This window comes from Telmatherina bonti, assembly GCF_933228915.1.
Source record: "Telmatherina bonti genome assembly, chromosome: 20".
Classification (NCBI taxonomy): domain Eukaryota; kingdom Metazoa; phylum Chordata; class Actinopteri; order Atheriniformes; family Telmatherinidae; genus Telmatherina; species Telmatherina bonti.
The window spans coordinates 9249734-9264667 of NC_136618.1; the positions used below are offsets into that span (position 1 = coordinate 9249734).

Genomic DNA, 14934 nt, shown 5'->3' on the forward strand with positions numbered 1-14934 from the left:
TGATGCAGAAACTGGCAGCTGATATGAAAGTCATCGTTTTATTTACCGTATTTATAGCTAATTCTGCACCGCAGCTTATAAGCTATTAAAAAATACGATGCATTTTCATTTTTTTCCACCCTGTTTGTCGTGTAAACAAGGTTTATTGTCCTCATTGGCCTGAAAATACTGCAGATCAAGAACAAAAAAGACTTTAGTTGGTTCACTAATGACAACACTGAAGTCATTAAACATGGTATGATGGGTTCATTATACGGATCTTCTCACTAATGAGACAACATGACGCCTTGTAAAGTGATGTTGCCACGCTAAGCTTTATTCAGCATATTTGCATCATGATGCGTTAAGAACCTTGAAAAGAAAAGCATTTTTCTTTTCTCGAGCATTTTAGCTCGAATGGCTAAAACCATAAAATCAAAGATGAAACCACATTATTATGTGATGAAAAACTTTATTTACAAATAACAATCGCGGAGATGGAGTGCTATGAAACGCCTTAATTTGGGTATTCTGAGGATATGAGAACTTCAAATTAACGTGATCGTCATGATCCTGCACATTAGAAAGTGATCACATTGGAGTAAATCTTGTTTAGTTGGAGTTCTGAGGTGGAGAACTGAGATTTCACATGGTTACAGAAACAAAATGAAGCACAAAGGTGATGAAATGAATTTAAAGTAATACTGAATTGTGAATCTCAGTTTTTGTCAGTCAGACGGTCATTTAAAGATGATTTCTTCTTTTCATCAATCAGGACTCTTCATTCTGAGCCACCGCCTTCGACTCCAGCAGCGTCTTGATGAGGTCATCGCTGTATGACAAGGTGTCTCGTAGCACCTGCACCGTGTGCTGACCAATCACAGGCGGAGGCGTCGGTCCGCTTGGAGAGAAGCTGCTGAAGCGAACAGCTGGACCTAAACATAAACAAACAGGCAACATCTTCAGGTAGAAGCACAGACTATACATTAAAAGATGGGCGGAGCCTCCGTGACGTCACCCATAGGTTTCTAAAGAGCTGAATTGATGGGCGGTTCCTACCATCACCATCTTGGCAGAGGCATGCGTGTCGTCTCGCCCAGAGAATACAAATATGGGCAAAGAGGCGGAGCTGAGAGGGAGGCTGTGAGCGTCATGGTGGATGATTGACATTGAGCGAACTCAGAGCTGCCTGTAGCTAAGAGCTAACCAAGCTAACCCAGAGATAACAGGAGCTAACCAGCTAAAGGAGGTAAGCGGGCTAAAGCTAAGTCACGTTGTTGACTGGCTAAAAACCACGATTGTTCTACGTACTTCTCACATAAAGCAGAAGATTGGGTACCTGTAAATCAAAAGGACACGCCTCTAATGTGTCTAATTTAAAGATTAAATTACTTTTAAAAGTTAAAAAAAATTCACTCCTCCCCACAATTGTCATGAAGGTAAACCTGACCTATTAAACCTAAAATGGATTTTTGAACCAGGCTGTAAACATGTTTATTTCAGCTGTGAAGTTGGTCTTTTTAACATGGAAGTCTATGGGGATTTGCTCTGTTTTGGAGGCCCTAGTGGATGAAGAGGGAACTGCAGTTTTATGCAGTTCTGCATAGTCTTCACTTTTAACCACCATTGGTTGTCGCTTGGGTAGAAGTTGCTTTTGTTTCCTCACTGAGACTGATAAATCCTGTAAATGTAGAGATGAAGATCTGATTTAAACATGTGGTGAAGCAGATAGAAACTCAGATTAAGTCTTCAGCAGATGAACGTCGTCGTTTTGAATTCTTTGATACCAAACAGTGTGATAATGTAACATGAAGCTGGAAAGCTGCAGGGACTCATTAAAAGCACACAGAGAAGAGGATGATGATGAAAGGATAGGGAGATGAAGACGTTTCTGATGATAAGACGGTAACTGTGACACCCCCTCAACCTCATTACTCCTCACGCGACTGCAGCTCTTCTCACTGTTATCTTGGTAATCACCAGCTCCCTTCTTCTCCTTCCTGCAGATCATTCTGCAACAGTCGCAGCAACACAACGTTTAAGCTGTTATTGATCATTTTCTGATGATTCGGACGTAAAAAAAGAAAATAATCAGGTTTTACCTGCACTCCAAAATATCCTGGAACTACATCTGAGACTCCGATGTTCAAGTTTAGGGCCACAATCCTGCAGGTTTTCCATGTATCCCTGCACCAACACAGCTGACTCAAACTAATCAGTCAGTATGCAGAACTTCATTGGCTGTTGGATCAATTTAATGGAAGTTGGCTGTGTTGGAGCAGGGATACATAGAAAACCTCATTGTGGCCCTAGAGGGGCCAACATTATGAAAAACTGAACCCGTATCGTCTAGCTGCATGAGAACAAACCACATCACCTCTGGAACTGTGTCCTTTAAACCAAAGAGATGTTTGGTCAGAATCGGCATCATATCAGCACAAAGAGCACAAAACCAGCTGCGGAGCACGGTGGTGGAGGGTTAATGATCAGGACCTGAGCACCTTGTAACCATTAATTGGGCCATGAACTCTTCTGGATACCAAAGTATTCTGATCATCTGTTCTACAGCTAAAGCTTGACTGTAATTGGCTGAAACAACAGGAAGATGATTGTGAACACAGCAGCACATCCACAGCAGAATGACTCCAGATTTTCACTGGAGGAGATTGACCCCCTTGATTTTGGCATTTTAGGCCTGTTAATTTGGTTTTCAGTTCTCTTGTAAGTGAATCTTGGTGCAGTTTGCTTGCAGAATGGAAGCAGCCCAACAATCCAGTTAACCAATGACAGGAAGGGATGTGGGACGTCTCATGGTGCAACCTGTCCGATATCTGGCTATCTGTCCTGATGGACAGGTCCTGGTAAATACAAAACCCCCAAGACTGCATGAGTTTGATGCTTCTCTGTTGTTCGCTTTTGCTGAATCCACCATTTCCGGTCATGGCCAATCAATGAGCCGAATTTTCTTCTTTTTTTTTTTTCTTGGTTAGTGGTTGGTTTGTGAAATATTGTCCCTTGGTGTCCAATTGCTGTTACTGCATGACCCCCAAGCAGTTGGGGCTAAGGTTAGTGAGAAAGCAAACCATCCATCCATCCATCCATCCATCCATCCACCCATCCATTGTCACTGCCCAATGTCCACTCAGGGCACTTTACTGAAATATTAGTTCAAGCCAACTCACTGGGATCCACTGAGTGTTCACACATGTCAGTTCATAAAAAATAACAGCCTAGGTAAAGACCAAACCAAGTTAAGGAGCCTTTTGTTCAGATTTAACCACCCAGACTCTCCTGGTGTGAACACAGCCATAGTTTTTGTTGAATAAATACTGACAATGTGACCAGAGGCCTGTACGACAAAGTGTGAATAATGTACTCCAGACATTCAGGACTTGGATAAGAGCTACAATAAAGCTGGTTATTAACCCTGCATGCTTAACGCGGTGGAGTGTCAGCATCCGACCAATTACAGACATTAACAGTTTCTTCTCTTTAACAGGTTTCTGAGATAAAGAAGAAAATCTTCATGATGGGAACCTGCATCTTGATAAATGTAAAATATAAACGTATGACAATAAGGGCCGACGGTGGAGCCAGTCTGCACATTTATCAGTGAACAAAGCCTCCATGTTGTAGAACAAAGGGTGTCAGCAGGACCAGCGTCAGGTGTGAAGATTTAAACGTCTGATGGAGTAGTTTGGATCTCTGAGCTCATAAAAAAATAGTTTCATTGATTTACATCATTGATCATTGATTGATCCTTGTTTTTCAGAAACAAGTAAACAAAGACGGAAAAAAGTAAATGAGGAAAGAAAGAAGTAAACAAGGAAGTAAAGAAGTGAACGAGGAAGTAAAGAAGTGAAAGAAGTAATGAAGTGAACGAGGAAGAAAAGAAGTGAACAAGGAAGGAAAGAAGTGAACGAAGACGCAAAAAAGAGGACGAGGAAGGAATGAAGTGAATGATGGAGGAAAGAAGTAAACAAGGAAGTAAAGAAGTGAACGAGGAAGTAAAGAAGTGAAAGAAGTAATGAAGTGAACGAGGAAGAAAAGAAGTGAACAAGGAAGGAAAGAAGTGAACGAAGACGCAAAGAAGAGGACGAGGAAGGAATGAAGTGAATGATGGAGGAAAGAAGTAAACATGGAAGAAACGAAGTGAACGAGGAAGCAAAAAAGAGAATCAAGAAGGAAAGAAGTGAACGAAGAAGGAATGAAGTGAAAAAGGAATTTAAAAATGAAAGTGGAAGGAATGAAGTGAACGAGGAAAATAAGAAGTGAACAAAGAAGGAAAGAAGTGAATGAGGAAGTAAAAAAGTGAAAGTGGAAGGAATGAAGTGAACGAGGAAAATAAGAAGTGAACAAGGAAGGAAAGAAGTGAATGAGGAAGTAAAAAAGTGAAAGTGGAAGGAATGAAGTGAACGAGGAAAATAAGAAGTGAACAAGGAAGGAAAGAAGTGAATGAGGAAGTAAAAAAGTGAAAGTGGAAGGAATGAAGTGAATGAGGAAGAAAAGAAGTGAACAAACGCTGTATTTTGGGAACAGCAAAACAATCTGCTGCTTTTAAAAAAAAAGAAAAGCAGCACTAATGAGCCGGACTCTCACAGTTTGTGCGTGTGTGTGTCTGAGGCACACGTGCATGATCACAAGTGTGTGTTTGTATGTCGGCTTGTGTGGCTGCATGCTTGACTGTGTGTGAGTGTTTTTAGGATGTAACAAAGATGTTTTCCTCTCCAGTAACCTTCAACAGTGTCAGCCCGGTTTGTGTGTTTGTATGTGTGTTTGTATGTGTGTTTGTGTGTGTGTGTGTGTGTGTGTGTGTGTGTGTGTGTGTGTGTGTGTGTGTGTGTGTGTGTGTGTGTGAGGTCAAGTGTCGGGGAAAATAATGTATGAATAACATTACGTAATTCTTTTATTCCTCCGTCACTTTTCTTTGCTTTTTCTGTTGCCCACTGCTGCTGTTTGTGCAGACAGAAAATGAAGAATCAAAGAGGATGAAAGTAATGAAGGAGGGATAAAAGGATGAAGAGCAGGGACAACTCAATACAGAGGAAGAAGGGGAGGAAGACGGGGTAGCCATCAGCCTTTCTGGATCTTTAGTTTCATGTTTTCTTGGAAAATGAAAACACCTGAATTAAACTGCTGCCAGATTTTGTCCAGAAATCAACAGTTGTTTTACCAACCTGCAGGAATTTATAACCTGTTGGATCCATTCCTTTTAAATCAGGCATGTTGGAGCAGAGAAACATTTAAAACCTGCTGGACTAATTTAATAGTCTCTGAGCAAAACTTTATCTCCTATTGGATTCATTACGTTTAAATCAAGCGTATTGGAGCAGAGAAACATCTAAAACCAGCAGAACTAATGAGCAGAACTGTATAAACTGTTGGATCCATTCATTTTAAATCAGGCGTGTTGGAGCAGAGAAACATCTAAAACCTTCTGGACTAGATAAAGAGTTTATGAGTAAAACTTAATATCCTAATGGATCCTTTATATTTGACTTAAGCATGTTGGAGCAGAGAAACATCTAAAACCAGCAGGCCTAATGAGCAGAACTGTATAACCTGTTCTATCCGTTTTATCTGAATCAACTATAACTAACTGACTATAAACTAAAGGTTTGTCTCCATAGATATTATATCTACTATGGGTCAGGTTATTCTGATATTTGGATGAAAGTTACTCTGTATTAGTTACATGTAAGTTTCAAGTTATTCTGGGGAATAAAGTTAGAAAATCCAACTTTTCCTGTAAAGTTAGAAATTATTAATGCACATTAGTTTAGACTAAATTACAGGTCTTTAGTTTCAAGTGATAGATCAGTGTTTTTTTTCCGGGAGAGTCGCAGGTTGTTTTACACTACTAGTTACTAATTACTCTGTGTAGTACCAGCAGGGATCAGCACTGAGGGACGGTGTCCTGCAGGTACAGGATGTTTCTCTACTGCAACAATTCATTCAAATAAAATAGATCTTAACCTACACAAGTCTGTTGATGACCCTTTCGTTTATATCAGGTGTGTTGCAGCAGGGAAACATATCGGTTCTCTCAGCGTGGAGCTGATAATCCCTGAGTTACAGGATGTCTTACTTCCAGATTCTCACACATTTTCTGCTGTTAACTCACCATAAATGATGCATTCAGGCTCACTTTTTCCTTTAATAAAATCAAACTTTGTTCTTTTCCCACAAAATAAGGACAAACGATCTGCACTGTGGCTTTTCTCAGACATGTGTCACCAATGAAATGGTGAAAGATCATATTTTCTGGCTCCCAAAACACTGAGGCAACATGACTCAAACCCCAGATGATAAAATAAAGCCGTCTCCGTGTGGACATGGTCTTCATGTAAATCACACTGTCTCTGAACAGTAAAAACCTGAAGGACCCCCTTTGTTCTTTAGGGGCCCCAGGTCAGGAACCACGTCCCTAACCAATACAAAACTTCAACAGAGCCTGATTTTTTCAAATCTGTAAGAGAAAAAATTTAATTTTAAAATATTTTTAAAAATTTCATTCACAATAATTCATGTCTAAATTCATAGCAACTTTTTTCTAAAAGCTCAGATTAAACATATCCTGTCGCTTCTTAGCCATGTTTCAGAATTTTTTTAAAATGTCGGAGTTTATTTTTAGGTTTTGTACAATCCTAGGTGTAAAGTAAACACAGCTGGAGTCCTGGGCCCTGTTTACAACACCGAAACAGTAAAACACAAAGGTTTGGTTCTGTGGTCTCGTTTACACGGTTACAGAGTTTTGGGGGGAAATAAAACGTTCTCCAGAGGGAAATTTTCTTGAAAGCAAATCCCGTCTATGTAAACTGGAAAACGTTCACATCATCTTGAACCTGTGCACTCAGACCATTTAACCCGCCAGAAAACAACAATGGCGGACCTCCGTGTCAAGTTTGGGCTTCTTTGTCTTTTTAATTCATTTGTTTGTTGAAGCAAAACCCGTTTTTTTTTTATTCCTTCAGCACAGACGCTGAGGTTACGGGCGACAGTTTAACTAATGGTTGCCATGCAACGCTTCTGTTGTTGTGTTGTGCTCACACCTTTGTGTGTCACTAAAACGTTTCACTGCCCCCTATAGGCCTGGCATGTGCACTACACCGTATCTGGTCCTCTGCCTTTTCCCTGCACGGACACAGTTGTCATTCCGCTGTTGTGTGAATGCATCTTTTTTTCTTAAACAGTTTTTTGTTTTGCATGTAAACGTGGTGAAAACGGAGTCTTAGATCAGTGGTTCCCAACTTGGGGTTCCTGGAAGAGGGTCCCTCCAAGGAGCATGCAATGAAGGTCGTGTCCACGCGGAGATCTGTTAAAGTTTGGCCTCGTTTGGATGTTTTGTTGTCATGGAAGCGGCGTTTTGGAGCCCAGAGAGAGTAAATAATCATTAAAATCTATACAGCAACATTTTCAAACATAAATCCTCGTCAAACTTTAAAAAGCTTCCATTAGGACACATTTTGTGCATCCGACCAGTTTTCCTCCGTGTGCTGTGGGTTAGTGAGGTCAGTGAGCAGCAGGAGCACAGTAGTGGAGTATCCTGGTAACCTGGATTTTTCTGCACCACAATGCAGATGATTCATCCCTGTTTTTAAAAAAACCAGTAAGACGTTCATGGTTCCTAAACTTCATCATCTGTGGCAGGAAGCAGTTAATGGAAACAAAACACCAAGTGTGGTTCAAGCATGGGGCAGGTTCCAGGTTTTCCTGGAAAGATGGTCATAGATGGTCTTGGATAATTAGTTCCAGGTTGGGAGGCTGGTTATTTACCAGTTAAACTGGCTCTTCTTGACAGGAAGTGGCAGGTTTTGCTGGGCAGTTAGCAGCATGCTAACACGCCGACTGGGCTTTAGTTTGGCTTCCACACAGACAAACTTATTTTCTCTTGTTTTTAATCAGCTCCTGCCTCATGATTCAGTCGCTCCGTTATGTTTTTACTTATATAACGTCAGCTGCAGCCTCTATTAATGGACACACACTCCTGCCACTGTTTGTTCCGACTTATTTTCTGGATATAAAACGACACTGACACAAACAAAGGAATGCCTCAACAGGTCAGCCAATGAATGTTCTGAGCTGCACGTTTTTATGCTCAATTAACCTCTGAAGTACAGACAACACACACACACATTCATCCACAACACACGAAACGTGCACAAACACACTGCGCACACAAAGAAATGGTGTTGTTTACTAAACAGAGATGGACTGAACAGGGAAGTGCAGGGGAAAGAAAAGGATATTGTTAGGGGTTGTGAATAGACCGACGCACACATACACGTGCACACACTCACGCGCACGTGCACACTCGTGGATTCCTCTCTGAATGGTTCGCTGTGAGATGGGAGCCCGTTTCCACGGAGCTCAGCTTCCTTTCGGGGACAGAAAGTGAAGTGGGACATTGTAGGGAGAGGACGTGGTTTGAGTTTGGGTCTCCAGGAGGGGAAGGAAAACGGGGGGTGTGTTGAAGAGATGGAAACACGATTCTGTGTGTGTGACCGCAGCGAGATGCTCAGGATTGTGATGGAAACCATCCGTCTCTGCTGTCAGTCTCTGTCGCTCTCTTTTTGTGTCTCTCTGATGGAAACCAGAAGAACTGGACTCCTGAACGCAGATCTGTTCCTCCAGCTCTGCTTCCAGTTTGGACGGTGCCAGAAAACCAGTTTACAGTGACACAACCAATCACCCCGCAGCAAACCGAGCCGTGCAGACTCGCCGTCACTGGTTCAGTGTGTGGCCTCTAGTGAAAGTGATATTGTCTCAGTTCCATCTGGAATGTCAGGTTCTGCACCAACAGCACCAGTCAAACCATTAAATATGTCCACCTCGCTTGGCGTTCCAGTCATGTCTGACTAAAACGCCGTTTCTGCTCGTGTCTTAGCGACTCAGTTATCCACCATGTTGTCCAGACATGCAGAACGCTGCCTTCGGTTGTGGCTCCGAACCAGAACTGGAAACAGAGCAAAGTTCAGGACATTTCATCTTCAGGATGACGTTTCTTTAATTCTGAATATTAAATTTTATGCCTATGATACATATTTATTGTTTATTTCTACATTTTCCACCGTAATACTGAACCCTACTCCGGATCCAATCCCAGTTTCTGTCCAGTTTTCAGGAAATATGTGCAGCTATTTCATCACATATCAACTAAACTGGTCCTTAGAAAGAGTTCTCCAGGATCCTTCAATGACTTTCCAGCACTGGTCTTTAGATGTTTCTTCCTTTTGGTCTGGTCTCTGTCCAGATGATCCACCCAGAGGTCCTGGTCCTGGGAAGGACCCTCCATCAGACCTGTTTCCATCGATTTTCATTCCAGGTCTTGTGTCACACTTCAGCCCCTTCCCTCCTTCCAGAATGGCTTCTTGACATCTGTGTTTCCATGGAGACCATTTCTGACGAGGCTTCGGCAACCGGTACAAGGATCAGCTGAAGGTCCAGGAGCGTCTCTACGGCTTCCACCTGGACGCTGTAGGACTGAGAACCTGATGGATTCCTGCGGTTACTCTGCCACCACTGAGCTGGAAGGGGATGTGACGTAACATATCAGGTCAGCTCAGGTGGTAGAGCGGCTTCTTTCTGACCTGACTGTCTGTGGTTCGAGTCCTGCTTCCCCTACGGTGCTGCAGTCCTGAGGGCCGGATCCAGCGTTCCGGTGTAAAACGTGCAAAACGTTCGACTGTGTGATGATTCGCCATGGAAACAAGAACATATCTACTTCTTCTCATCATCATGTTTATGCTGCTGTGACTGTCTGCCGTCTCTGGACCACAGGACAGAATTTCATACCAATTCATCTGGAAATATGACAATACAGTTCTTGGATCTTGAATCTCTCGGGTTCTGGTTCAGGTCTTTGCTGGAGAAGTTCAGGTCCCGAGAGACCAGGTTCAGGCTCAGATCTCAGAGGTCAGACACTAAATAAACAAAAGAAAATGCATCTGAAAAGGTTCAGGGACAAGAACAAGGAGAAAAACTCTGAAAGACCTTCAGAAAGCTGGAAAACCATCAATCAAAACCAGTGTGGAAGTTCAGAACAAAGCCAGGCTGCTGGGAAGAGAACTGGAAAGCAGCGCCGAGTGGATCAGGACTCTGGTTGAGCCGTAAGATCTTGTTTCAGTATAATCACCCTCTAAGCGGAGTTTTGGTGTCTGACGAACCCTCAGAGGTTAAGTGTCACATTTCTCTTCTTTTTTTTCTCTTTTTTTTACATATTTTCTGTCAGAAAATGAAAAGCAGAGGAAAGAAAGAAAAGCTCTCCGACATGATTTGGCCGCCGCGGGGATTTTCCAGTTACTGGTTCCATGGAGTGAAAACTATGTCAGGTATTATTTTATCTCCTGACTGTAGAATCAGCAGAAGCTGAGCCAGACGTCGGCGGCGTAACACTACCTTCACGCAGCTTCACCGGGACTAGATTAGCCTTCAGGGAGCAGCTCACATTCACGTTGTCTGCAAAAATTATGACACATTCATTAGTTTTGCTAATGAACATGAAGAGGATTTGATGAAGTAAAAGGATCGTGTTGTCGTTGCGTAATGGTTTCTAACATCTTGGTTAACTGGAGTGCATCGACCAATGAGCTCCCAGCTTTTCAGGTGTTCACGTTGCGGTTAGTTTTATGTTGTTTTGCACATGTTCGGACGGACAGGCTCTGCACCAAACACGCACCTACCTGCCTGCGCTGGTTATGGATGTCTTCCTGCTGGGTTAAACACACACACACACACACGCATCAGAAGACGGATTACATTGTAAACACACAGCAGTGGATAAACAGCTTCCTCTTGGTGGGAAACGCGCTGAGATCCATCAAACCCGGCGAGCAGGACGTCCCCGCGGACGAGTGTGTGTTTCTGCTGAGCAGGATCTTGTGGTTTTAATGAGAAATATTTGTTTGTGGGTAAATTCACAAAAGGAGGCTCCCAGAGGAGTCTGCGTGTCTGAGAGACCAAACGGCAAACAACGTGGCCTCCTGGAAAAAGTCATCCAGCAGCCCGGTGTCAGAGACCAGAGGGAGGACAGTGTGTGTGTGTGTGTGTGTGTGTATTTCTCTACCTTTAGGTTCAACTTTTCCTTTTTCATTAATCTTCTAGTTTAGTTCTGGCTCGCTGAGTCCGACCCGTCTCTTTAGTTCTGTTGCTACAAGCCGAGGCTGCTGGGAGACATCCCATGATGCACTGGGCTCCTCCATTTTTCTCTCTGTAACGTCTGACATTATTATTGTCATTTATTTGTATTTGTCTCCTTTGTCTCGCTCTCTCTCTGGCTGAGCTGAGCGTCATGGACCCAAACTGGTCCAGGAACATTCCTTCCTGGTTCTGATGGGAGTTTTTCCTCTCCACCATCGCTCCACTGCATCCTACCAAAGGGAAGACTGTTGGGGTTTGTGGAGCATGTGGACCCAAACTCAGGATGACGGGGGGGGGGGGGGGGGGGGCGCAGATGGGTGCAGGAACAAGGTTTTAATGTCAAGAACAGACAAGAAGAACTGGCGAGACGCGACGAGCACGTGGCGTAACATGAAACCAAGTGATACGAGCAAGTCCAACCGGGTGCAGAGACCGAAGAGACTAGAATTCTAAGACGAAGGAGCGACCTCAGGGTGTCCGCATGGGAAGAACATGTGGATCATGCGTAGATTACATATGAGTAGCATGTGAATCCCGTTTCACAACACGACTAACGTGCTTTTCATGTTTTTATGTGTTAACACGTGGGCTTCACATGAAAATGTTCTAAAAACACGTGTACATGTGGAGCACATGTGTTTTCTGTAAGGGGAGGGCTTAGATGAATGTGTGTGTGTTGGTACTGACCGGGTACAGCAATGCGTCCTGCTGTTGGATGCTTCATCTCCTGGATGAGGCCGTTGTGTTTCACCTGTAAACAAACAAACACAACACTGACTTGATGAACATTTTTCACATCCTAATCATTTATTTGTGCCGCCTAAAAACAAAACAAAGAGAACATGTGGAGTTTTCAGGACTTCTGATGCTGATATTTCCCTCGACCCAGACACTGGGAACCAGTTTGAGCTGAATGTGGAACCTGAACTGGTTTTGGTGATACTTGGCTGAGAAGCTGTTCTACATGGATACAGTGCTGAAAAAGGTTGAGAACCATTATTACACAACAGAAATGAAGCTAAATGATCACAGAGATATTTTTTGTAAATCCAGATCTGGATTCAGGGTTTTTTTTGTTCGGCATCGGTGGAATTCACCGTCCCCTCCAGAGTGAACATTTGTTTTCGGTCAGACTGCACGACTGCAGGCCGAATGGGCCAGAACATAAGACCACCCTGACTATAAGATGTATTCACTTGTCATAAATTTGCTTCCTCTGCAGCAGAAAAAGTCGCTCTGCAGGTTGATCCGAAGCAACTTTCACTGCTGAATGACCCAAAGACGACGTGTTAATGTTCCCTGCCCAGAATAATATCTGACAAACTTTTCCAAACAACAACGCTCAGAGATCACATCCTCAAGCAAAGCCAAAGCTGTATTTCACAAGCCATACTGATTAATGGGCTCTTTGGCCGCCAATGCTCCAACTTTCCTCCAAGTTTCATAAAACTCAGCGTGGTGGTTTTCCTGAGATGTTGCTGATAAACACACAAACAGCAACCACACATCTCCAGCTCAGCCGTTTCCTCTGTGAAGGAACCGTCTGTTTATTTGATGGAATATTTGCGTTCTGAACAGACCACCTCTGCTTTAAAACCTCATGCTGCTGCACAGCTGCTCAGGGTGTAATAAATAAAAATCTAGTTGTCTGCTCGGGCTTGCAGTTCGCGGAGCTGAGGATGAACCACATGATGAGTCTTTCCTGCAGCAGAATGCGCTCAGTTCACTGCTTTACTTTCTGCATGTTGGCTGGAAACAGCAGGTCAAACGTCCAAACTGGTTTACGTCGCTTTTGGTCGTTCCACTTGGTAAAATTCTGAAACTGATTCAAGGTTACTTTAGTGGCGATGGGAAGTTCAGCTCTTTTCAAAGATTCAGTTCATTTGACTCAGTTCTCTTAGAAGAGTCGACTTTTCAGCTCCCAAATGGTTTAACATTTAATTTCACTCAGATATTTTATTTTAGTCTAATTTAGCGGTGAGGTTTGTTTGTTTGTTTGTAAGCTTTTTTTATATCCTGAAAACCATATTTTGTCTATTTTTTTAATGATAAAATATAGTTGATAAATAGTTTGATCAGGTATCTAATGTGTCTAAACAGCTTCTTCCTGCATATTTGGCATTTTGGTATTTCTGACAATCTCCTCGTCTTCCTGAAGTTTTCCTGAACATTCAACATTAAAGGAGAGCCTTCTCCCACCACTGTCCCCACCCAACCCAAATGAGTGGTAACTGTGTGATACATCAAATGCGTCATCCCCTGAATCCAGAGACTCCCAGTTTGGGAAGAGCTGATCTAAAATACACCAGCCATGAAGAGGCTAAAAATCTAGACTGGAACATATTGGACACAACAACTCATCACCCAACATCAGCACCAAGCTGGGCAGAGAATAGCCTTCACCCCGAGCTTTCAGAATAAACTGCTGATGGAACGTGCAACAAGATGAAGCCGAGCCCAAAATGTGGACATAAATCAAATAATTTCAGCTGCGTGTTAAAAAAAGCCCCGTAGACCAGTTTTTGGCCATCGCACCAGACCAGATTCCTCGACCCACTTCTCTGCGTGTTGCGTAAGGACCACTATCTCGTGTCAAACCTGAACGTCACAGATGTTGACATCAGAATGAGAAAGCTGCATCTCTAAAAGTCGACACAGTGACACAGAAGAACTGTGATTTCTCAGACTGTCCGGGTCATCATGACCTCCACTCGGGACTCGGTGACCTGGAAGTCCTGACAAGTGGTGACGGATTCAAAAAAGTCTTTTATCAGGGGAGCTAAAAAAGGGAACATCACAGCCGGGAGGCTCTGACCGGATTCACAGACACATCTTAAAGCAGAGTAGGAAGAAGCGCAGCGGGTGGCGTCAGCAAGCATGAATTATTTCTGATTAGAAGCCAAGAAACTGAAAACAGCAGCTTCGAGTTCTGGTAATGAAGTCAGGCAGGGCGGGATGACATCCACTTGATCGAGGCTTTGACTTATGGAGCATGGAGTCATCTTCAGAGAGCAGCAGAAGGAATTTCTTCCATGCCCGTCAACAAAAACAACAACTTCAGGGAATCAGAGGCTTTTCTCATTTTTTTGAGGTTTTGCACACAATCAGCTCAGAAACTCCCTCCACATGTTTTTAACATCAGAATCAGAGAAATGATGTCAGGATTTCATATCAGGTCACCCTCACTGGGTGCAAATTAGACCTGAGAGCTTTCTGGGTCTTTCCATAAAAGCTGGTTTCCTCATGAATATCCCAAGATACACCTGTGAAGGATGCAGATGGCATTTTTCTTTGGAAGGGATAAAAACACATCATACAGCTGCTTTGTGGACGCCTCGTTCACTTCCCAGCTGATTCCCTGTAGAGCTGAGGCTGAACTGGATGGAAACTGGGAGAAGCTGCAGCAATGTAAGCTGTGATTTAGAATGTTAAGAATTGTATCGGACCAGATTAAATTTAACCTTTTCATCTCTGAAGTAGAAAAGTACAGTGAGAGCGCAGAACTCCACCATTAAGCTCATTTCCAGCTGATGTTCTGGTCCTACATTCATCTTCTATGGATCCATATTCAGATTCCAGATCCATTCATAATGAATCTACAGTGTTTTGGCTACATTATAGTGTTTGTTGCATATTTGTTCTCTTGCAGTGATGAAATGTTGTTCCTGTTCTGGATGGTGGTATCCAGAACGTTGTTCCTGTTCTGGATGGCAGTATCCAGGATGTTCCTGTTCTAGATGGTAGTATCATCAAGGTTGTTCTTGTTCTGGATGGCACTATCCAGAATGTTGTTCCTGTTCAGGATAGTAGTATCCA

General features: G+C 43.0%; 1 protein-coding gene across 1 annotated transcript in view; it reads right to left on the minus strand.

The window, feature by feature from the left end:
- Positions 1–514: 514 nt before the first annotated feature.
- sugct (succinyl-CoA:glutarate-CoA transferase) overlaps positions 515–14934 on the minus strand; it is a 95613-nt gene continuing 81193 nt past the window's right edge. The window contains exons 13-14 of the mRNA XM_079259375.1: positions 11806–11869; positions 515–914 (exon numbers count right to left, since the gene is read on the minus strand). Coding sequence (XP_079115501.1) covers positions 751–914; positions 11806–11869 — 228 coding nt within the window. The 3' untranslated portion in view covers positions 515–750. The remainder of the gene's footprint in view (positions 915–11805; positions 11870–14934) is intronic.